The 23,019-nt window shown below is 39.3% G+C and overlaps 1 protein-coding gene across 9 annotated transcripts in view; it reads left to right on the forward strand.

Annotated features, from left to right (window-relative positions):
* GLIS3 (GLIS family zinc finger 3) overlaps nt 1-23,019 on the forward strand; it is a 740,609-nt gene that overhangs the window by 251,724 nt on the left and 465,866 nt on the right. For 4 of the 9 annotated variants that reach the window (XM_016960536.4, XM_063788750.1, XM_016960537.4 and 1 more), the window contains exon 2: nt 10,169-10,654. The exons of the other annotated variants lie outside the window; for them this stretch is intronic. In XM_016960536.4, the coding sequence (XP_016816025.1) occupies nt 10,267-10,654 (388 nt within the window). In that variant the 5' untranslated portion in view covers nt 10,169-10,266. The remainder of the gene's footprint in view (nt 1-10,168; nt 10,655-23,019) is intronic. 9 annotated transcript variants of the gene reach the window in all.

Genomic DNA, 23,019 nt, shown 5'->3' on the forward strand with positions numbered 1-23,019 from the left:
CTCAGTAATCCTTGAGTATGAGTAGATCAATTTAACTGCTGCTGTTAACTTCTCCCCTTGGTTCACCTTAGGCCAGTTTGGGGACAGCATCGTTGATCCCCTGATTCCACTGAAGTTCCTTAGTAGGCAGGTTATCAGAGGTTGAATACCTACGGTTTGTTGGTTTGCTTGGAAGAAGTGATCATCACTTCAAATAAGAAAGGCAATCTTTATTGGGGTGGTGGATGAACTCCAAGGTCCACCTAGTGGGTGAAATTCCTACTGAGCTAAAATAGGCTGGGTAGGAGAGGTTAAATAATACCCAGATAACGTTTTGTATTAGCCCTGCCTTCATTTCTGCAGGAGAAAGTGGTCCTTCTGCCATTCCACAAGAGAGCTCAGTGTTCTCGGTCTTTTTTTTTTTTTTTCCTCTGACTGTTCTTTCCTGCTAGTAAATTAAGCCTGAGGACATTCATTCTTTCCACTGTTGTCTCTCTCATTTTATAATTATTGATCTTTGGAGTTGGAGTGTTAATTTACTCTTCTCCCAGATTATAGAATACATACTTCTTGAAGGAGATAACTCAGAGTGGCGTCACATGCACATTTCTCATCTCTGGAGAAGTCATTTTCTGTGTTTCTGTGATTATTTTCTGTAGAGGGCATTATATTGTAAATAAGGTGGAAATACAGGACTTAACTGTTTTACTTTTCCCTAAGTTTGGTTGGTTCATAGACTATCAGGACTGGGGAAAAAAGGCACATAGGAAATCTGTGTGATAAAAAAGAACTTGTTGCCATTCTCATTCAAGGAAGATGACACATAACAAAACCTTTGAAATGACATTGATACATAGTTTGATTAAAAGATGTCCAAGTCCCCAGTTTTTGCAGTTTCCCACTTACTTTAGGCAGAGTTGACACAAAAGCCAAATTTTCTATTGAGATGAAATATCCTTACGGAAAAGCACACTTATCTTGAGCTCGATGCATTTTTTTGCAAGTGGAACACACCCACGTAACTAGTCTCCAGATCAAGAAACAGAGCATTATCAACACACCAGAAACATCTCTCACACTCCATTCTAGTTACCACCTCTGCCTAAGGTAACCGTTGCCCTGGTTTCTAACAGATATATTAGTTTTGTCTGGTTTTTTAAAAAAAATCTTATGTAAATGGAATAATTCAATATGCACTCTTGGGTCTGGCTTCTTTCGCTCAACACAACAACCTTTTATTAGGTCAAATAATTTGGACTCCCCCTTTAAAGATGATGGAAACAGTCTGGCTTGCAGAAATTAGTGAGGCATTACTTAATATGATAGAATTAAGGAAAAACACTAACCAAACTGAAGCCGTATTTATATTCTGATGACAGTCTGGTTAGGGAGACCAAACAGACACAAGTGAAATGTCTAATGTGACACCAGTGTAGGTGAGCAGGAAAATTCAGAGGCGTTCCTTCCACTAAGGCAACCCAGAGTGTATTTCACCGTCCTTTCGTGAGGGCCAGCAACCCCCATAATAAAAAAAAGTAAGTGCCTGGTTTCGGTATTGAACTGTTCATTTGCAACTTTTAGCTGGGATTTTTCATTGTTCACCAGTAGGCCAAGATAAAGGCAAGAATAACATGCCTACCCAGAAGAATGGAATAGAATTTCTGTGCCACTTTTTCCTAGTAGAGAAAGGAAAAGACTAGGAAACATGCAACTGTAATTACACTGGTTCCATAAGCCATGGGATTCTCGATTATGGTCACACCTCACTTATATTGTATTTATTCAGGCAATAAATTATAGATGTGGGTTATAATTGTATATTTCACTTACACCATGTTTTTCAGTATGAGCAGTACAGAATGAACAATATAAATAGAATAAATGTATGTGAATATATAGATGTAGCATAAATATATGATAAATGTACTGTGAAAAATATATATAGGTGTAAAACAATCTGTGTACATGTAAGGGTTGGGGAAAGTTCAGAGATAAATTAGCTATGACCCCAAAACTTAATAAAATTAGAATTTAGACAGGAAAATGAAACACAGGCAAATAACTGTAATGCAGTGTAGAAAGTTATGAATGTTGAAAGAGAGGTGTGTAGAGTAAAATAACATTTATTGGGTCCTTTTGTGTGCTGAACAGTGTGCTAAGCATGTGATGTGGATTCTCATTTATTATTCTCTAATTTTTTTTTTTTGAGACACAATTTCGCTCTTGCTGCCCAGGCTGGAAAGCAATGGTGTGATCTTGGCTTACTGCAACCTCCCCCTCCTGGGTTCAAGTGATTCTCCTGCCTCAGCCTCCCAAGTAGTTGGGATTACAGGCATGTGCCACCATGCCTGGCTAATTTTGTATTTTTAGTAGAGATGGGGGTTTCACCGTGTTAGTCAGACTGGTCTCGAACCCCTGACCTCAGGTGATCCACCCACCTTGGCCTCCCAAAGTACTGGGATTACAGGCGTGAGCCACCACACCTGGCCCATTATTCTGTAATATTATGAACTACGCACAGTAGCATCATTATCCCCATTTTACAGGTCAGATTTATGGAGACTAAAAAAGGATCAAGGAGGGCCTAAAGTGGGTGTTTGGGGTGGGCTTAGAGGATAAGTAGGACCTGGATTTGGGGGAAAAGAGAACAAAATAAAGGAGGAGGGAAAAGACCATCGAGCTGGACTCTAAGGCGGTTTGTAGAATTAGCAGAAACAAAGATCCAATCATGTTCCACTTTGGGAAGAAAAGGAATTTGTAAAACTTGAATTATGAGGTTCTCAGTAGCTGAGGGCAGACTTGAGTCAAGGAAAGCTGGTGGGGCCACCCTTGTCTGACATGATCTCTTCAAAGCCAGGAACAAGAATGACTGCACATTCCTTCAGGAGCAGCAAGACTTGCTCAACTGCAGATGGGCAGATAGCGTCACAATGCAAGATCAGATCCTGTCCTATGCTCCATGATAAAGAGATCAGACTTTCTGAATACCAGTGATTTCTAAAGTTCTAAGCCAGCTCCATCAAATTTCTTTTGTAGGCTTGCTGAATATTGTACACAGAAAACCAACCAGATGCCAGGGCTAGTTATGAAGTTTTGTTATTCTTGTGTGTGAAGAAATGGATTAATGTTTTCCCAACCTTTTCAGCATGACCGATAGATTCCACTTCTGTCTGTAACTTGGCTGAGTCATTCACAGAGGTTTTCAAAAAATCTTTTTAATAAATATGTTGTCATGTTGGTTAAGGGCCTAGTCATTGTTGTGGACGTTCATACTTCCGCAGTGATGTCAGTGAACATAATTTAACTTCTGTAAAACTGCTGTCTACCAACAGCCAGAAATAGTTACATCGGTCACTTTTAAGCAATAACTATCCTGAAGGAAAAATATCACTCAGTCACATGTGTGATGGGGACACAATAAGATGCCTTAATATTTGGTTTGAGTGATAAATTTTATTTCTAGAATCTTCCATAGGTAGATGTTTGTTACCCTTTTTGAAGGATTGTGATTTTTTAGCCTTGCAAATACTTAGTCATGTGGACTAAGTATTTAGTTACACAGACTAAAGGATAATGAATGCTCTTTTCATTTGCCACATTTTATTCCTTATGTACCCTCTTGTGTGAGGATGGGCTTGTTTTTTGTTTGTTTGTTTGTTTTTCTTGAAAGAAACATCTCCAGCCAGTTATTTTACTTCTATACTTCTGAAGAAGAAGCCTTTGTGTCTCAAACCCTGGCCATGTGCTATTCAGTCTTTGCAATTCAGGTAATTAATTCAGCAGTGACATCATCAGGAATGTGTTCATTTTTCCATTTCAAATTCCTCTTTTCAGAATCTGATGGCTAACTCATATTAAGAACACATTTTGAAAGACTCAGTTCTCAAAGACATTGTGTGTTAATTTAAACTTTACCCACTTTAGCAGTGTAAGAGGGGAGTTTTATTCCAGGGAAGTTACCTATCCCCTGCAATGAAAAAGATCCAAAATTTTCGGTAATTTTGAACCTGATTCTGTCAGTTGGTTGATCAGTTATTACTTATTGAGCACAATTGATCAATTGATACTTACTGCACAGTGAAAGATAGCAGTGGTAGGAATGAAGCTTTGTATCATTGAATCCTTACGTTTTATAAAGCCAAAAATGTCAAACCCTTAGATCTTTTCTGTTCTTCATTCTAGCTATATTTTGTTATTTATTTTACTTTGACTGTTCAACTCTGTACCTGCAGCTGTTCTTGGTAAGTACTTGGGTAGACAAATAGTCCAAGTGCTTTTTAACAGTGACTTTTATACTGTTTTGGCTGTGACTCACCCTACAATATATTTTTTGTCTTACCCAGAAGATGTATATGCATACAAATGGGCAGATAGGTATACTCACAAATAAGTGAAGTAAAACAAATACTTCACCATTAATACATTTGAGGCACTCCAATAGCTTCTGTTTTATTCTAGTAGTCCTATTTCATTAAATAATGCTTTCTCCATTGAATAATTAATTTCATGGACCACCAATGAATTGCAATCCAGTTTGAAAAACACTACTTTAAAATGAATACTTAATTGAATGTAGATGTAGGAACTTACAGCCTATGGGCCCAAGGCATGGTACTTTCTGAACTTATTTATGTTTTTCTTAAAAATCTTTTTGGTTCCAAGTTCGTTTTCATTTTGTGTGATTTCTTATAACTGACCAAGAAAACCCCTAATTTTCCTCTTCTCCCTTGCCATTTTTGGTAGGACCATGGCTCTCTAGACCTTTCTGTACTCATTGATGAGTTAATGACTGGGGCAAAGTAAATGAAACACTTCTAATAATTACTACTGAAAGTAGTGACATTTAGTAAACTAGGAGGATATGAAAGTTATATAGATGCACTGAAGAGTGCAAAGGCGATTCTAAGAGAGGTTATTGAACTTTTAATATTGCCCTCCAGCGGTGTATTCCTGAAGGTCCTGAATTTCCTCCAGCAATCTGTAGCCATCATCACTGGGTGGAAGGCTCTCAATGCTGCTTCTGATTTTTAAATGAGGATTGACTAAGAGGAGTAAATTCCTGAATCGGATGTGGTCATTCTTTTTTTCCTACTCCCTTCCTCTCCCTTTTCTCTCCTTTCTTTCTTCTGTGTCCTGTTCATATTTACTACCCATATTTTGAATGTCATAGCCATTAATTTAAATTTAAAATGACATGGCCAGTCCTTTCACTCTATAAACTTAGGAAAGATTATTTTAATTTTTGAGAAAATTTTATAAAATATAAAAATGAAAAGTTAAAACATTTATATCTCTGCTTAGATTGCAAAGGTTCGAATTGACAGATAAACAAAGTCAGAGTTTCTATTAGGTGAGGTCCCTCGTGTTCATTACATTATCTTTTCTGAGTAGTCTTTGGAAGAATGGTCTTGAAGAATCTCTGCAGAGGACACTAATTTGTCTTCAATTGGTATAACTCAGAAATGAAACCTCTTTTATTTCGTCTTATTGGTGATTATATTGCTTAAGTAACATTTGTACACCTTGGTGTTCAGAATAAATATATTCATATTCTTAGAATTACCAACGTTAGGCCTTGGGAGTGCCCAGGTGAATAGGTCTATACATTCTAGTTATTAGGTGTAACCTCCCTAACTTTCTGCTCCACATTTCAATAATGAGGAATTGTCTCCGTTCTGTTTCTGTGTAACTTCGGTTGTAAATTCTATGAATTTGTCAGTTGTACTGAATAAAATTATGGAACCACAGAAATGATCAAACTCTACCTTGTTATGGGTTATCATATCATAATATAGTATCCTCCAGTTTCAATTTGGAGAAATAATGTTGTACACATCCAATATATTTCCTCTGTAATATCCTCCAGTTTCACAGGCACATGTTTGCACTTTCCTCTTGTAAAAATTGCAGACAAGAATAATTTTGATTTATTGGTGACATCTAATATAGCTGTGTTTATATTGTTGCCAATAAAATGACTTACATGATTGGTTTTTGTTTATACAATCTTTTCTGAGGAGTCAGTCACCTGTGTTAGGACAAGGGACATTCTGCTTATTTAAATGAACTCCTAGGATCTAAGAACATTCAGCTCTATCTGTCCTTGATTGAATTGCGAAATGTGCTTCACACTGCAGCCGTGCATGAGAATAACTTATATTATCTATCAATAGGCTTTTCATTTCTATATTCTTCTGGCTACAAAAGCTGTAACAAGAGAAGCCCATGGGAATAGCAGGAGCCTATTAACAATCAAGGCAGCGATGTTGAAAAGGCGGCATTAGTGAAATTATACAGTCATGAACCCAAAGGGAAAAAATAAAAAGGGTTAATAAAAACTCTTATTGTAGATGGCTTAGACAGATATATAAGAAGTAGAGTCAGAAGCAGTTTGTTTGCTGGCCAGTATTTTGTGCCTCATTATCGGGTTTTCTATGCAGAGTAAGAAGTGCTTGTGGCATAAGAAATGGAAAATGTAACAAAGGCTAAATGTAGCCTAAGGAAATGAAATGATGTATGAAAATTAATAATTAACTGGCTCATCAGATGAGTTATGACTCTAGATGAGTCTGTTAATGATATTTACTAAGAAAGGGCCCTTAGCTGTAAATAGGCATTATGGAAGTCATGTTCTTGAAATTTTCTGGAATGGATGAGTTAACATTGCTTTTCGTTTGTTTAATCTTTTAATCCATGATGAGCAGTGCCTGGAGCCTTGGGTAGAAGGTAGAGTCATGATTTTATATTTTGATGAAAGTCACGCATTTTCAGAAAACTAGTGGAATTACTAAATGGTTTTGTGCCTTAGTTTCCTTAGGGTTAAGTGATTTCCTCTCTGACCTGATTTACAGAAGTGTGTTCAAAGAGTTTGAAAGTGGTCAAAAGGAAAGATTGATTAACTTTCATGCTGACTCATATTAGCAGAATGAACATTTTCATTGTAGGAACCAATGTAGTATAAAACTCTAAATATGCCACAATGTCAGATCCAAAATATCCTAATTTATACCTCTGGATGTTCCTTGCTTTTTCTTTTTCTTGTTTCTTTTGTTTTTGTTATTGGTAGCCTGGGGTAGAGTAGTTGGATGGAGAGCAGAGGAGAAAATGCTGACTAGAATAATGTGATTGGATTTTTAACTAGAAAGGTGCTCTTCCGATGGAATCCTGTCAGTTAAGTTTTTGACAGTGATTAGTTGTGATTTTACCTTTTTGGCAAAGTGTACATGCAATGTTGAAATTTGTTGTTCATGGTTAGTATTGCCCATAGACACATTGCTGATGGGCAAGCCTTTTTCTATCAGCTCGCACTTTGATGGGGGTGGTAGAGAATGCTATTATTTTTTACTTCCATGTCTACCGTCCAGATTTAAATGCCATAGGTATAAAATCTACATATTTATTCTTGATTATAGCAAATGGGTGTTCTTGATAATCTTTCTTTTCTAAATTACCTGGAATTACAGAATTTCAAGAGGCCATAATGAATAGATCCAAATTCCTGAACTTTTTATGGATGAAAAACTGTAAGTCCAGAAAAGTTATAAATGATTTGTCAGAAGTAGAACTTGGGTATCTTGACTTTTTGAGTGCCATTTCATTCAGACTCTATGAGGGTCTTTCTTAAAAGTTATAATAGCATTTTATCCCTTTTTTTGTTACCAAGTAGACTTAGAATTATATCTTCATCATATGGCCTAGCTAAAAAGTATACAAAATATTATCATATAAATAGATGAAATTTATTTTTACATTCTAATATCTAATGTTTGAGAAATCTGTTGGCATAATTAATGTGAAAACTGGAATATTCGCCATATTTTCATGTTTAGTTTCTTTTATTTTTGTCTTGAGGCTGGTTTTGCTCAGCTTACATGCCATTGGCCTATTGGTTTTTTCGTTATGGTATTAATCACTTTACTTTCTGGCTGTTGCTTTCTTAGTAATAAAATTTAAGTATACTTTGTTGTTGTTTTTACTTTCAGCCTAAAACTATTTAAAACGGGAGTGTAGTTTATAAAAAAAATAAAATAAAATAAATATTCATTCCAAGACAGGCAGGTGTGAATGCCTGATACTTAATTAAGTTCTCAGTGCTCTAATTATTTTTCCTTCTTGCAAACTCACCTTTTTAATGATCGTGCTAAGTACCTCCTTATGTGTTTTTATCCAGATTTTTGATGAGAATTCCTGCTCGTATATGATCTTGCTGCCAAAAAAATGACTCCTTTATTTTTAAAAACCTGGAAATGGGCACAGTCTGAAAATCTGCAGACACTTGTCACTTGGACCATGGTCTTAGTGACTCATATTTCCAGTCATGTTGAACAATTCTTTATTTTAAAAAAATTGCCAATGTGACATATTTCTTTTGCCTTTTTTTGGCGGGGGGTGGGTTGCTGCTGAATAAATGCTTTCTTCTGCAGGGTTCAGAGTGCTCAGAAAACACAATTTTATCAATGAGAGGAAAATAGATGGCCAATTTTATCTGGCAAAGTACAGAGACATTAAGTGACTGTTGCTCATGATCTACCAATGAATGGATTTACAGACTGGCTGGTGACACACAGGAGTTCTCCTACATAAATGTACCATAAAAAGCATTGGAATTTTACCAATGTAAGAACTGAGGTTATCTGGTCACTCCTGCTTCGTACTCATGGGAGAAGAGGGCAGGAGTGAGACCTGACTTAGAGGAATATGGCTGAGTGTTTTCCAGAACTAGATGGCATGATAGTATTAAATGTCACAAACTGATGACATTCTTAGTGAAAATAGAGAATTAGTAAGAATTAAGAAAACATTCTACATTTTATATTGTTAATTACTTTTGAATTTCCTCAAGATAGGCACACACAGCAAACTTTGCAGAAGGCATAGTGAGTGCTTGAGTTAAAATTAGATATTTTTGATTTTCTAAAAATGAAAAATAAACTCTTCACAAAAAGTGTTTCTCCTTGATAGCCTTTTCTCGATTATTTATGGAGTCTTTTATTTGGAAGTTGAGTTGAAAAATGTTTGTTCAACACTTTGAGTGGATCATACACAAAAAGTAGGAGTCATCCACTTGAGGATATCTGGTCACTCCTGCTTTGTACTCAGTCCTTATTTCCTGTGTTTGTTGAACTTTGGCTTCTTTCCATGACTGTCATCTCTGAAGGACAGATTGTGACAGTGTCTACAATACATTTGGCATAGTGGCACAACCATGGCACTTTACCACCTCATCGCATACATTTTGGGGAGCTATTGGTCAAGGGAAGGAAGGGCCTTCTTTAGTGATTTATAACCCGGCATCATCACGTGGGTGGGTGATGACGTCCTGCGATCATGTCAGTGCTTCTCTTGGTTCTTGTTCTGCTTCCTTAATGTTAGGAAGCTTTATGGAACTATGGTAGATTTACTGAATGTCATGTATCATGTACATACTGGACAGGTCACTTTTAGAAGGGACATTCTCTCCTTATGCTCCCTGTAAGGCGTTTTGCACAGCCCTTCTCTTTTCTAGGATTTTAGTGGAAGGTTACAGTATCGTGGTGTTGATTCTCTTCCCATCCCCATAACTCAGGATCATTATGGAACCAAGACTCTAATGCTGCCATGAATATTTGAATATATGAATATATGGATATATGAAAATTTTATGGTATTCCCAGGCCTAGGTGTTCATCTTTTTCGAATCTAGGGACTGTGAAAAGATAGCTCTTAAAGTGAAAATCAGAGATGGTTTAGTGTCCCCATAGTCTCATTTAGAAGCCATGTCTGCTTTGTGGTTGTTTACTGGAACTTTGAAGCATTGGTCTCACAGCTCAGGTAGGTGGTGCTTTTGGGTTTCCCAAGACCCACTGTAGCAAAAGTGAACTAGTATGGACAGATCCTCTAGGGAACAAAATAAGTTTTGTTTTGCAAGCTGGCACCAGTAGATTGTTGTAGTTGCCGAGAGCACTGTATTGAGAAGGGCTCAGTGGCAAACAAAACAATGCAGTGATCCATAATCCATGTCCACCATGAATGCAGAAGGGGAGAGTGCCTGCCAATGAGCCATGTATTTGAGGACCCTGTTCTACCTAAAAGGCCATCTTGCTAAGAGTGCTGCTTTTCTTCCTTATGAATGATACACAGGTTGAAAAACTCACTGTATCTTATTTTCATTTTTGCTTTTAAAAATGCCTGCGTTTATTTTTTTAAACAGGCTTATAACCCACACCATGGATAACTTATTGGACTTTGCCTGAAAGGAGTCATTAGTGACATTGGATATTTGACCGTCTTGGCCACAGGTTTTTCAGAATGAATGGAAGATCATGCAGCATGAGTCTCCACCGGACATCGGGAACCCCACAGGGGCCTAGGATGGTCAGTGGTCACCACATTCCTGCCATCCGAGCCCACTCCGGGACTCCTGGCCCCTCGCCCTGTGGCAGCACATCGAGTCCCACTATGGGAAGCCTTGCTAACAACCTCCATCTCAAGATGCCCTCAGGAGGAGGGATGGCTCCTCAGAACAACGTGGCTGAGAGCCGCATCCATCTGCCTGCCTTAAGCCCCAGGAGACAAATGCTCACCAATGGGAAGCCGCGATTCCAGGTCACCCAGGCTGGAGGCATGTCAGGGTCACATACTTTAAAGCCAAAGCAGCAGGAGTTTGGAAGCCCTTTTCCTCCAAATCCTGGGAAAGGTAGGATTGTCTTTCTGGAACCTTTTAAAAATGGAAACGATTTTTTTCTCCCCCATCCCATTTTCTGCCAGCAAATCCTATGGAAAAATACATGATTCAGTGTCAGGGTCAAAGTTGATGGTCTCGTAATGATATATAGCTTGCCCAGTAAGGGAGTGGGTGTGTATGTGTTGGAGGGGACCACAGTGGTAAATGCTGAGTATGAGACATCTCCTGGGACTGTGAAACAGAGTAACAGTAAGATAGAAAGATAAAAAATAGGGAGGCAGGCTGAGTGGTTGTGGTGGAAGAGTAAGAGCTAGGTTAGCAAGATCCTGCCCTCCGGATACATGTAGCTCTGTCCTGTTTCCCTGGGGGCTGAATTCTCCAGGCCATGGACAAGAAGACTGACTGGAACTGTCCTTATGCCAGTGCTAAAAGTATAGTGTAGAAGAAAGGTGGTGTTTGGAAGGAAAAGAATGAAAAAAAAAAGGGAAATTTTAATAACCAATAAAATGAGGAATCAATAAATATAAATAAGAAAAACTAAGAGCAAAGCCTGTAATTTTTATCATATAGCTAGTAGCAAGAGGGAAGCAAGCTAGAAGGGAATAATGAAAAGATGTATTTTGTGCTTGCGGAGAACTAGAAAACCTGGTCAATTTGAAGTATAGAGAGAATGTGCTTTTAATTCATTAGTGTTTGAATTACCATATATTTTAAATTAAAGAATAATTGTTGGTGAATAGCAAGTTATTTGAGCGACACATTAAAAATTGATGTTGAATTAATGAGGTTATATTGTAGATGACGTATGTATTTAGAGAAAGAGCATGCACCCCACGTAAAATATAGCTTTGCTGTATGAAATAGCACAATTATATATTCCTTAAGGTATTTTTAGCATTCCGTCTTAAATGTCTATGTTAAAAATGCTTACACCACCAAATAGAATTACTAGCAACCTTCAGAATAGCCACTCATTCAATTAATTAAGGTGAATAATGATTTCTATCAGTCAAGTAGCCAAAAAGTTGTTTTAGTGTCTGTGTATTTCTGTGTTTGGATAAATTGGTATAAATGGGCAGGTTTAAAAAAAATAGCACTAAACATACATGTGCCTTTTAAATTAGTAAATTTTTTGAGACGGGGTATCACTTTGTCACCCAGGCTGGAGTACAGTGGCATGATCTTGGTCTCACTGCAGCCTCATCCTCCTGGGTTCAAGTGATCCTCCTGCTTCAGTCCCCCAAGTAGCTGGGACCACAGGTGCATGCCACAATGCCTGGCTAATTTTTTTTTTCTTTTTTTTTTTTTTTGAGACAGGATTTCGTTATGTTGCTCAGGCTGGTCTCCAACTCCTGAGCTCAAGTGATCTGCCTGCCTTGGCCTCCCAAAGTGCTAGGGTTACAGGCGTGAGCCACCGTGCCAGGCCTTAATTTATTTATTTTTCTTCTTCTTCTTTTTTTTTGGTCTAGATTAGTTTTGAGTCATTTTTTTTCTTAGAGGTACTGATATTTAGCATAAGTATAGGAAAAAGTTTCCCTGGGGCTACATCCAAAATAGGTTTCTCATTGTCAGGTTGCTATGTCCATGATGTGGCAAGTTAAGTTCCCTCATGTTAAATTTAGGTGTTTAGATTTTCAGGGGCTGAGGCCCGATAAAGCCTTTTAGCTCATGCTTGACTAGTGAGCTGTAGCTTGCTTTTATATGTACTTGTGTTTGCAATCCTGACTGACACTAATAATGGTGATAATATTAATAACTTGCCTTTATTGTATCATAACTCAGCATATGTCAGGCACCGTGGTAAGTGCTTTCCAATACGTAGTCTCAGTTATTCCTCAAACAGAACTGAGTTGTATGCTATGGTTATTTAACTGATAAGGGAACAAGGTCTAGAAAGAGTAAGTAACTTCAGAGGCACCAGCCAGTAAGGAGCTTGGGAATACTAACTTTGATGGCGGTCAGCAGTGGCTGTAATTAAAGCCATGTTTTTTTAAAAAACCTCAGGTGCTAGTGAATTCTCAGGGTTGATACACCTTGAAATGCCTGTCAGAAGTAGTGCTGCCTCTTGATTCTCTTCCCTGTGGCTTTTTGTTTCCTTGCTCAGCTTCCTAGCTTACAGTGCTCCTCCTGGATCTGCATGGTTGTGACATGCATAGGCACAAATGACGGGTAGAGGACAGCTGTATTATTATCACCTCTAGCTTTGGAGCTTAGATACCATCAGTGGTCTAGATGGTGCAAGAAGTGGCTGAACGTATCGTTTCTTCCAGATTTTGGTTGACAGTTCCTATACTAAGCCAATAACTGGTTGAGGATGGTGATCTAGGATTATTTGAACTTTGATCATTTACTCTACAAATAATTATTGAGCATATATTATGGGTGAGCCACTGTTCTGCAGATGCAATAGCCAATAAAGCATAGTCCTTTCCCTCAAGGAGTTGGATAATTCATACAAACAAGTGGGCAGTTAAACTACAGCACAGTAGGTGGGTGCGATGGCTCACGCTTGTAATCCCAGCAGTTTGGGAGGCCAAGGCAGGCAGATCATTTGAGGTCAGGAGTTTGAAGCCAGCCTGGCCAAGATGGTGAAACCCCGCCTCTGCTAAAAATACAAAAATGAGCCGGGTGTGGTGGTGGGCGCCTGTAATCCCAGCTACTCGGGAGGCTGAGGCAGGAGAATTGCTTGAGCCTGGGAGGCAGAGATTGCAGTGAGCAGAGATTGCGCCATTGCACTCCAGCCGGGGCAAGAAAGCAAGACTCCATCTCAAAAAAAAAAAAAAAAAAAAAAAAAAAAAAAAAAAAAAAACAGCACAGTAAGGACTCTGGTAGGGATACACTCAGAATGATATGGCCACATAGAAGGGTTCCTGGCCTGTGCTATATAGGCAGATACTTGGAAGGTAAAGAGCTAGCTTTGCAGTCATGCAAAGTGCATTCCTGTGTGTGTGTGTGTGCACGCATATATTTGCATGGAGGGGGTTGTCTGGAACTTATTCTGGGAAGGGAGAAAAATGCACTCAAAACTTGGAGGGAAGAAATCCTGGTGCATTTCATGGACTTGCACCTGGTTCCACATAGGTAGGGGTACAGAAAACCATGGTAAGAGATGAAGCTGGAGAAGAATCTGCAGAAGCCAGAGGAAGGGCCATGAATGATGTGCCAAGGAGTTTGGATCCATTTTGAGGACACTGATGGAACATGGGACTCTTGTGGGTTTATTAATTAGGGTTTTCCAGAGAAATAGACAAATAGGATACATATCTACATGTGTATATTTGTGTGTGTGTATATATATAAAGAAATTCGTTATAAGAAATTGGCCCCTGGGATTATGGAGAGTGGCAAGTTCCAGGATCTACAGGGAGAGTCAATCAGCTGGAGACCCTGGAGAGCCAATGGTTTCATTGCAGTCTGAGTCTGAAGGCCTGAGAACTAGGAGAACCCACGATGTAGTCCCTGTCTGAAGGCTGCCAGGCTCAAGATCCAGGAAGAGCTGATGTTTCAGTTTGAATTTAAAGGCAAGGAAAAAGCCAGTGTCCCAGTTGGAAGGCAATCAGGCAGGAAGAATTTTCTCTTGTCGGGGGCAAGGGTCAACCTTGTTCTATTCAGGACTTCAACTGATGGGCTGAGAACCACCCACATTAGGGAGGGCAATATGTTTTACTCAGTGTACTGACTAAATGTTAATCTTACCCAAAAACACCCTCATAGAAATGCCCAGAGTAGTGTTGGACCTAATATTGGGGCACCAAGTGGCCCAGGCAAGTTGACACATAAATTTTAACCAAAGCAGTATCATTGCTTTGGGGCAAGGTACAGTTTACATGGCGGCTAAGAAAATGCATTTTCTAAGCTTTGAAAGTGATTATAGCAACTCTTAGGGAAGCAGTAGAGCTGTGTACGGAGAAAGGTTAAGTTGCCTAAGAATTGCTACACAGACAAGCATCTGACTTGAAGACTGAAGAATCTTTGATGGAAGGCTCATGAGAAGTATACATTTGTATTATTTATATTATTTAAAAATTGAGTTCTGCTCAGTTGAAAACTCAAAATAACAGTGGCTTTAACATCATAGATTGTGGTTCCCAAACAGTGTGTTAAAGGTCACTGGAGTGCCACAGTGAACTTTGGGAGTCACAGGGTATTTTAAATTTAGAAGGAAACAGGGATATGTGATATCCTTTGGACACCAGGCAAACTACTAGCTTGAGGAGGTTGACAGTTTTAACAGTAAGTTGCGCTATGTTCCTTTTGGTGACATCATATCTTTGAGAAGCTCCATTTTCAGTAATTGTGATTTAGAAGCAGCAGGTACTTTTGACAGCCATGTCCACAGCAGCATTATTTATGATAGCCAAGAGGAAGAAACAACCCAATGTGGTATATACATACAATGGAATATTATTTAGCCTGAAAAAGAAAGGAGGTTCTGACACATGCCACAACATGGATGATCTTTGAGGAAATTATGCTAAATGAAATGCACCAGTCACAAAAGGACACGTATTGTATGATTCCTTTTGTATGAAGTTCCTGGAATGGTCAAATTCATATAGTCAGAAAGAGTGGTGGTTGCTGGGAGTTGGGGAAAAGGGGGCATGAGGAGTTAGTGTTTGATGGGTACAGAGTTTCAGTTGGTGAGGATGGAAAAGTTTTGGAGATGGGTAATGGTGATGGTTGCACAGTAATGTGAATGTACTTAATGCCACCGAACTGTATACTTACAAATGATTAAGACGATCGCTTTTATGCTGTGTATATTTTACCACAATTTTAAAAGAGCAAATACTAAGTGAAAATCAACGTGGAACGGGTGATGGTGTCCAGTCTTACTCCAAAATTTGAGAAACACTGGAGTGCACAATTTAACACACATCCCATTAGTATTTGTGGTTATTTAAGAATGAAATAAAAATACTATTTTTCTTTTAATTTATTTGTATTATTTTTTCAAACAACCAATAAGCTGTTAGTACATACATGTTATTGAGTTGTTTACACCTAACTACTTGATAAATGCAACTTTAGGTGTTTCTTTTGGCCTAGGGGTACCATGAAAAATTGCTGAAACACTGAGCATGCTATAAACTGAGAAGAGTTGGGAACTTTTGTTGTAGGAGTTTATTTTTATTATATAGAGAAGACTGCAGTAGGTGCTTGCTGCTAGTGGTTGGCCACTCCGCTCTCTCTGGTCCAAGATCATGGAGCTTTCTTTAGTCTTCGTCTAGATTGCACAACATTTGCCTCATTCCAGCTCCAGCTATCTAGTCTGCCTTCTGAGAAGAGTGAGGAGGAAGGAAGAGGACAAAAGGCAAAAGACAAAAAGAACAAGAGGAAAAGAACAACTCCTCCCAGATCTGTTCCTCTTCCAACAGCTTTCCCAGGTGCCCTACCCAGCTATTCCCATTGAAATTAACCAATCATTGCATAACTTATTTCTTAAATACAATTCATTCTTTGACGCTGAATTTATCATTTTTTAAAGTTTGATCTGGCCTTCTGCTGTTTTGTGTTGTATTATACTGCATTTAACTTTTTTTTGCATTTTGCCTCTTTTATCTCTCTCAAGTAAGGTGCAGACATTGTGACCTCCAAATTCCTAAGCCAGTATCTTTCATGTTATATTACCAAAATATATTAATCATAACCAAGAAAGTTAACTTTCATACAAAGTATTATTTATATATAGGTACATTTTAAAATACAGCCCAGGCTGGCATGTGGCTCACACCTGTAGTCCCAGCACTTTGGGATGCCACGGTGGGAGGATGGCTTGAGGCCAGGAGCTCAAGACCAGTCTGGGCAACAAAGTGAGACCCCTCTCTCTCTACAAAAAATAATTAGCTGGGTGTGTTGGCATGTGCCTGTTGACACAGCTATGCGGGAGGCCGAGGTGGGAGGATCACTTGAGTCCAGGAGTTTGAGGCTGCGGTGAGCCATGATTGTGCCACTGCACTCAAGCCTGGGTGACAGAGTGAGACCCTGCCTCAAACATAAATAAATAAATAGTAATCCATATTTCAATTTTATATTATTTTTTATTTCATTCTACTTATATTATTATTATGATATAAATTATTATATCATATTTATGATATTATCTAATTGTCCTTTATAGCTGTTTTTTTTTTCTAATCAAAGATCATATATTACCTTTGGTTGTCATATCTCTTTAGCCTACTTCAACAGACTTTTTTCATTGTCTGTTGTATTCTCAGGGATAAACCTAAGTAAAGGAATGATACAGGAAAATAACATTTTAAACCAGTATCAGTATTTTAAAATTAATGATGTGGCAGTGGAGAAAAACACACAGCTAGCAAACCGACTGACCAAACAAGCTCTAATCCAAGCTCTAGGTTAATACCAGTTGAAATATCCAACCACAGACAGTAAAAAATAAACATGAAACTTGATGTATTATTTAAAGTACATTAATTTTTCAGCCTCCCAGGTTCTCACAATACATTATTTTTCTTAAACCAGGTCTTTACAAGAGACACCACCCTTAAGTGACACAAAAGAGTTTTTTAATCCCAATTAGTTTGGTGTCCTTTGTTGATATTATTATTTTTTTCTTCCAGTTCCTCTACCTTTCTTTGTGTTTCATTAAAAAAAACGCTGATATATATATAATATAAAATATATATAATATGTATTATATGTGTGTGTGTGTGTTTGTGTGTATATATATATATATATATATATTTTTTTTTTTTTTTTGAGATGGAGTCTTGCTCTGTCGCCCAGGCTGGAGTGCAGTGGCGTGATCTCGGCTCACTGCAACCTCTACCTCCTGGGTTCAAGCAGTTCTCTGCCTCAGCCTCATGAGTAGCTGGGATTACAGGTGCCTGCCACCACACCCGGCAACTTTTATATTTTTATTAGAGATGGGGTTTCACCATCTTGGCCAGGCTGGTCTTGAACTCCTAACCTCATGATCCACCTGCCTCAGCCTCCCAAAGTGCTGGGATTACAGGCATGAGCCACCGTGCCCAGCCACGCTGATATTTTTAAAGAGTTCAGGTGAGTTGTCTTGTTCCACACTCTGGTTTGTCTGATAATTTCTTCATGATTGGATTCAGGTTAAATATTTTTGACAAGAATACTATGAAGGTGATTTGTGTACCACACATTGCATTATACCCAGAAGCACTGAATGCTGCTTCATCCTAGTATTTGTGATGCTATATTTGATCACCTGGCTAAGGTGGTGTTACCAGATCTCTGCATTGTGAAGGACACTTTCTCTTTCAAAATGTATAAGTAATCTTGTGCGAATATCTTGTACTCCAACAATCTTTCATAGCATCCATTGATGATACTTGTCAGAATCAGTTTTTACATGGTTGGTTGCATAGTCATGATTTTCTGATTCTTTTATTCCTGCTATGTTTATTAGCTGGTATTCTTCTAGAGAGAGGAGTTTCTCTCCCTTCTCTTTTTGTGAATCACTACAGAATCACTCATGGATTTTTTTTTTAAAATTATTCTGTTAGAATTCATTACCATCATTATTCTTTGTGATGCTCAAACTGTCCCAAATTTGACCAGTGGGAGCCCCTTGAAGTCAATTCTTGTGTCTTTATGACATGTTCCCATTAAGTACTTCCTTGCTTACAGGCATAACAAGATGTTCTAGGCTCACTTTTATTTGCGTGCCCCATACCTGGAATCATGCATTTTCCCAAGAAGCTCAAGTCCCTCTTAGTGGGGAATATCTGGAAAACTGGCTGAAAGGGTGTTCTTGTTGACTGTGGGATGTCATTGCTTGTAAGCCTTTTCTACGGACAGTGTTAGGAAATATATTAGAGAAAGATAGCGAGTTCCAATTAAAATACAACATTACTGAGTTCTTCGTCACACTATCTTGTTGCACACTTGTCAGTGTTTTCAGCAACATCAGTGTATGTTTTTTGCTCTGTCTACGACAAGGAAGAGTTACTTTTAGTTTTATGTTTCTAAGATAATAGAAATTAGTTTAAAAATTGATCATTTACTACATGTAAATTTTTAATGAGTGGAGGTGAATGTGTTCCTATTTATTTGAGCCACTGAGTAAGCAGGCAGGACAGGGTGCAGTTGGGAACTTATTAGTCTCGCTAGGATTTGTGTTTGAAGGATCCCGGTTATATTGTATTTCCCCTACTTCCTGCTCCAGCAGTTACTCATTGTAATTTGACTGGTAGAAATGCATTTTTCAAAGCATCTGGGAAATCAGCTTTATGATCCCCACTTTAAGTACATTTGACACAACTATTTAAATATTTAAGACAATTTTACATTTGTAGTACCTGGAGGAGTATATAATTGGGAAGATTTTCATTATAAGAGTTTTTATTTTACTTCAGGGCTTCTGACATTTCTTGCTGGGCTCTGCTGTCCTTGGAGACAAAGGGAGTTAGTTATTCATTAGCGTTTGTGGGTTATTCATTATTGTTGGTCAGACGAAAAAGACAGAATAATATCAACAAAGGACACCAAACTAATTGGGATTAAAAAACTCTTTTGTGTCACTTAAGGTTGGTGTCTCTTGTAAAGACCTGGTTTAAGAAAGATAATGTATTGTGAGAACCTGGGAAGTCAAAAACTTAATGTACTTTAAATAATACATCGTTTCATGTTTATTTTTTACTGTTTGTGGTTGGCTATTTCAATTGGTTTTAATCTAGAGCTTAGGTTAGAGCTTGCTTGGTCAGTTGGTTAGCTAGCTGTGTGTTTTTCTCCACTGCCACATCATAAATTTTAAAATACACTGATTTAAAATGTCACTTTCCTATACTTAGGAAAAGTATTTCCTTTACTTAGGTTTATCTCTGGGAAAACAACAGACAATGAAAAAAGTCTGCTAACACCAGTGTGTGTACCGTGTTGAATGCAGCCATGTTAGAACTGGGATAATAGTGGAGATTGGGGTCCCGCAGTTTTGAAGAGATGCAGTTAATATATTACCTAAAGAAGGTTGGGGCAAAATCCGTGGTTATTTTTTTTCACTTCTGCTTTTTAATCATTTATATTTTCTTGCACTTCCAATGTGGCTTCCTGCAGAATTAGAGCAAATGAAGTTAATATTCCATAAAAGTTTCCAAAAATAACCAAACAGCCAGAGACCAAAGGCATTATTCCAGTTGAGGTAGCCAGAGTTTTCATTTTGTCTTGCCAACAAGTCAGGTGAAACACAATGTTTACTTTTGTTTACTCTCTGAGCTACACAGGGTTCAGTTTGTATGATTTATTGATGCTGTGTATAAATCAAATTGATGATGGATTTCCAAGTATTACTCAATCGGAGGCGTGATTTGTTCCAATTATAAAAGGGGGTTTCAGTCTTATAACATTACATCTTTGAAAGAATCTACTCCATTAGTACCCTTCCCCCACTTCAAATGCTACAGGACATGAAGCAGAAATGGAACTTTCATTAGTCACCTATAGCATTTTCTTTCTTCTCTTCCCTTCCCTCCCCTCCCCTCCCCTCCCGTCCCCTTCTCTTCCCTCCCCTTCCCTCCCCTTCCCTTCCCTTCTCTTCCCTTCTCTTCCCTTCCCTTCCCTCCCCTCCCCTCCCCTTCCCTCCCCTCCCCTTCCCTCCCCTCCCCTTCCCTTCCCTTGCCTCCCCTTCCCTTCCCTCCCCTTCCCTTCCCTCGCCTCCCCTTCCCTCCCCTCCCCTTCCTTCCCCTCCCGTTCCCTTCCCTCCCCTCCCGTGCCCTCTCCTTCCCTCCTGTGCCCTCTCCTTCCCTCTCCTCCCCTCCCCTCCCCTCCATTTTCTTCTCTTCTCCTCTATTCTCATTTTTTTCTTTTTTTTCAGTCTTACTCTGTTGCCCAGTGCACTGGCACTATCTGGGCTCACTGCAACCTCCACCTCCTAGGTTCAGGTGATTTTCCAGCCTCAGTCTCCCAAGTAGCTGGGACCACAGGCATGTGTCACCACCGGCTAATTTCTGTATTTCTTTTGTAGAGATGGGGTTTTTCTATGTTGCTCAGGCTGAGGTTGAACTCCTGAGCTCAAAGTGATCCATCTGCCTCGGCCTTCCAAAGTGCTAGGATTACAGGCATGAACCACTGCTCCTGGCTAACCTGTAGCATTTTCTAAGGTGGTTAAAGGGCAACAGCCTTGGACTTGTACAGTACTTTGTAGTTCACAAACTTTCATATTGATTATCTCATGTGATTTGATTAAAGGCAGCATCCTGTGAGATGGGGTAATCGGCCCCATTTTAGGGATGAAGACATCAAGGCTCAGTTTGCTGGTGATCTCATTCTTTTTAAAAATATTTATTTATTTATTTACTTACTTACTTATTTATTTATAGAGACTGGGTCTTGCTCTGTCCCCCAGGCCAGAGTGCAGTAGCACGATCGTAGCTCACTGCAGCCTTGAACTGCTGGGCTCAAGTGATCCTCCCACCTCAGCCTCCCGTGTAGCTGAGACCACAGGGGTGTATCACCACAGCTGGCTTTTTTTTTTTTTTTTTTTTTTTTAATTTTTGTAGAGATGGGATCTTGTTGTGTTGCCCAGGATGGTCTCAAACTCCTAGGCTCAAACGATCCTTCCACCTCGGCCTCCCAAAGTGCTGGGATTACAGTTGTGAGTCACCATGCCCTGCCCAATCTCATTCTTTATGTGCTGTGTGGTTTTACACTGAATAGGACCCCACGGTCTTAGATCTTTTGCTATAGGAGTTCAGAGAAATCTTTCTCCTTCTCTCTATTTGAATACAGGGTGCTACCATTCCTGAAAAAGTATACTTTTAAAAACTCAAACCGTTCAGCTGTCGTTTCCATCCATGAGCTGAGGAAATGGGCACTTACTCCTGTTTTCAAAAATTTTACTTGACTGTTTTCAACAGTTGGCCCCTCTGAACATGGAGAGCGTTGTCTACTCGGGAGGAGTTAGGCAGCCTTTTGTGTGGCCACCTGAGTGACATCGGTATATGCATAAGCACCTTTCCATGTCTCTATCTATATGAAGTCTTTAAACCCAGGCAGGCACATACTATGAATGTGAATAGATTTGCTACTTCTGACTTGTCACATTTTAAAGACACAATAGATGGTGACTTGTATTTAGTGCTTATTTTCATGGCTGCCTTATTTGAATAATGAAAGACGTAAAAAGTTTGTAATTGGATCTGACATAATAAACACATTACAAAATGCAGCTTGTGGTGTAGGACCTTGCTACTCAAGTATAATTTGAGGACCAGCAGTTTTAGCCTCCCCCAGGACCTGGTTAGAAATGCACAGGGCACTCCAGACCTCTTGAGTCAGAATGTGCATTTTAACAATATTCCCAGGTGATTTGTGTGCACAGGGCTGGCTTCATGGATGTGTGAGCAGTCACTGCACAGGGTCCTGCACTCAGAAGGGGTGCCCTGTGCTTAGGGTTTAGTGTTCTGTGGTCACCTTCTTGGCATTCTTAATAATTTTGTTTTTGAATCTGTTTTTTGCTAGTGAAGTCCCATGGGATTCTGGAGCAGTTAATGTGTGGTCCCACCCCTTGCCAGGATGACCGCTGACTCTTCCACTTCCACCCAATGTTCATTGCCACCCTCTGCTTCTGGCAGGGATGGGGACTTGCAAGAGGGTATGAGGAAGGTGGAGTGGGGTGTGTGTGCCCCATGTGCCCAATTGCCAGTGAGGCTCTGGGCACCTTTGAGGGTCTGCACTTGCCCTGAGAATATCCCTGTGCAGAAGGAACCCAATCAATGTTAAGTAGCAAATGAAAAAACACCCCAACAAGTCCAGAGAGAGACCTAAGAAGAAAGGAAAAAGCTTTTTTCTTGCTTTTTGATCAAGGGATGCAGCATTTTTGTTTTGCACTGGTCCCCACAAATTATGTAACTGACCTTGCAAGCGTACATTGACATTTGAGAAGCATTGCTGTAGGGAAACAACATGGACATTGGGGCCAAGACCCATTGTCCAGTTCAGGCTTTACCACTATGGTGACCTTTTCAAGCCACCAGGCCTCCTGCCTCAGTTTCCTCATCTGGAAGATGGGGGATAATGTATTATCCTCATTCACAAATGGGCAGAGTCTAGGCAAAGGGCAGACTCGGCCACGTGTCCTGGAGTAGCAGAATGTCCTATGCAAGGACAGGCTCTTTTCTTTGGTTTCATGAGGCTCATGAACAAAGCTGCACATTATGGCCTGAGGGCGGAATGGAGGTGCAGGGCAGGGTACGAAATGGGACAAGAAGGCCAAAAACCAGGTTTTTCAGATTCATAGGAGCATTTGGAAATTTGGAGTCAAGAAGCTGAGAAGGACAAGAGATTGGGGATCTTGGGTAGGGAGGAGAGTGAGCATCAGAGAAACTTCGAGTTATGTGGATTGACTTTTCAAGTAGTCACCCACTTGTGTGGAAATCTCTGGC

The sequence above is a fragment of the Pan troglodytes genome, chromosome 11 (genome assembly GCF_028858775.2).
Source record: "Pan troglodytes isolate AG18354 chromosome 11, NHGRI_mPanTro3-v2.0_pri, whole genome shotgun sequence".
Lineage (NCBI taxonomy): Eukaryota > Metazoa > Chordata > Mammalia > Primates > Hominidae > Pan > Pan troglodytes.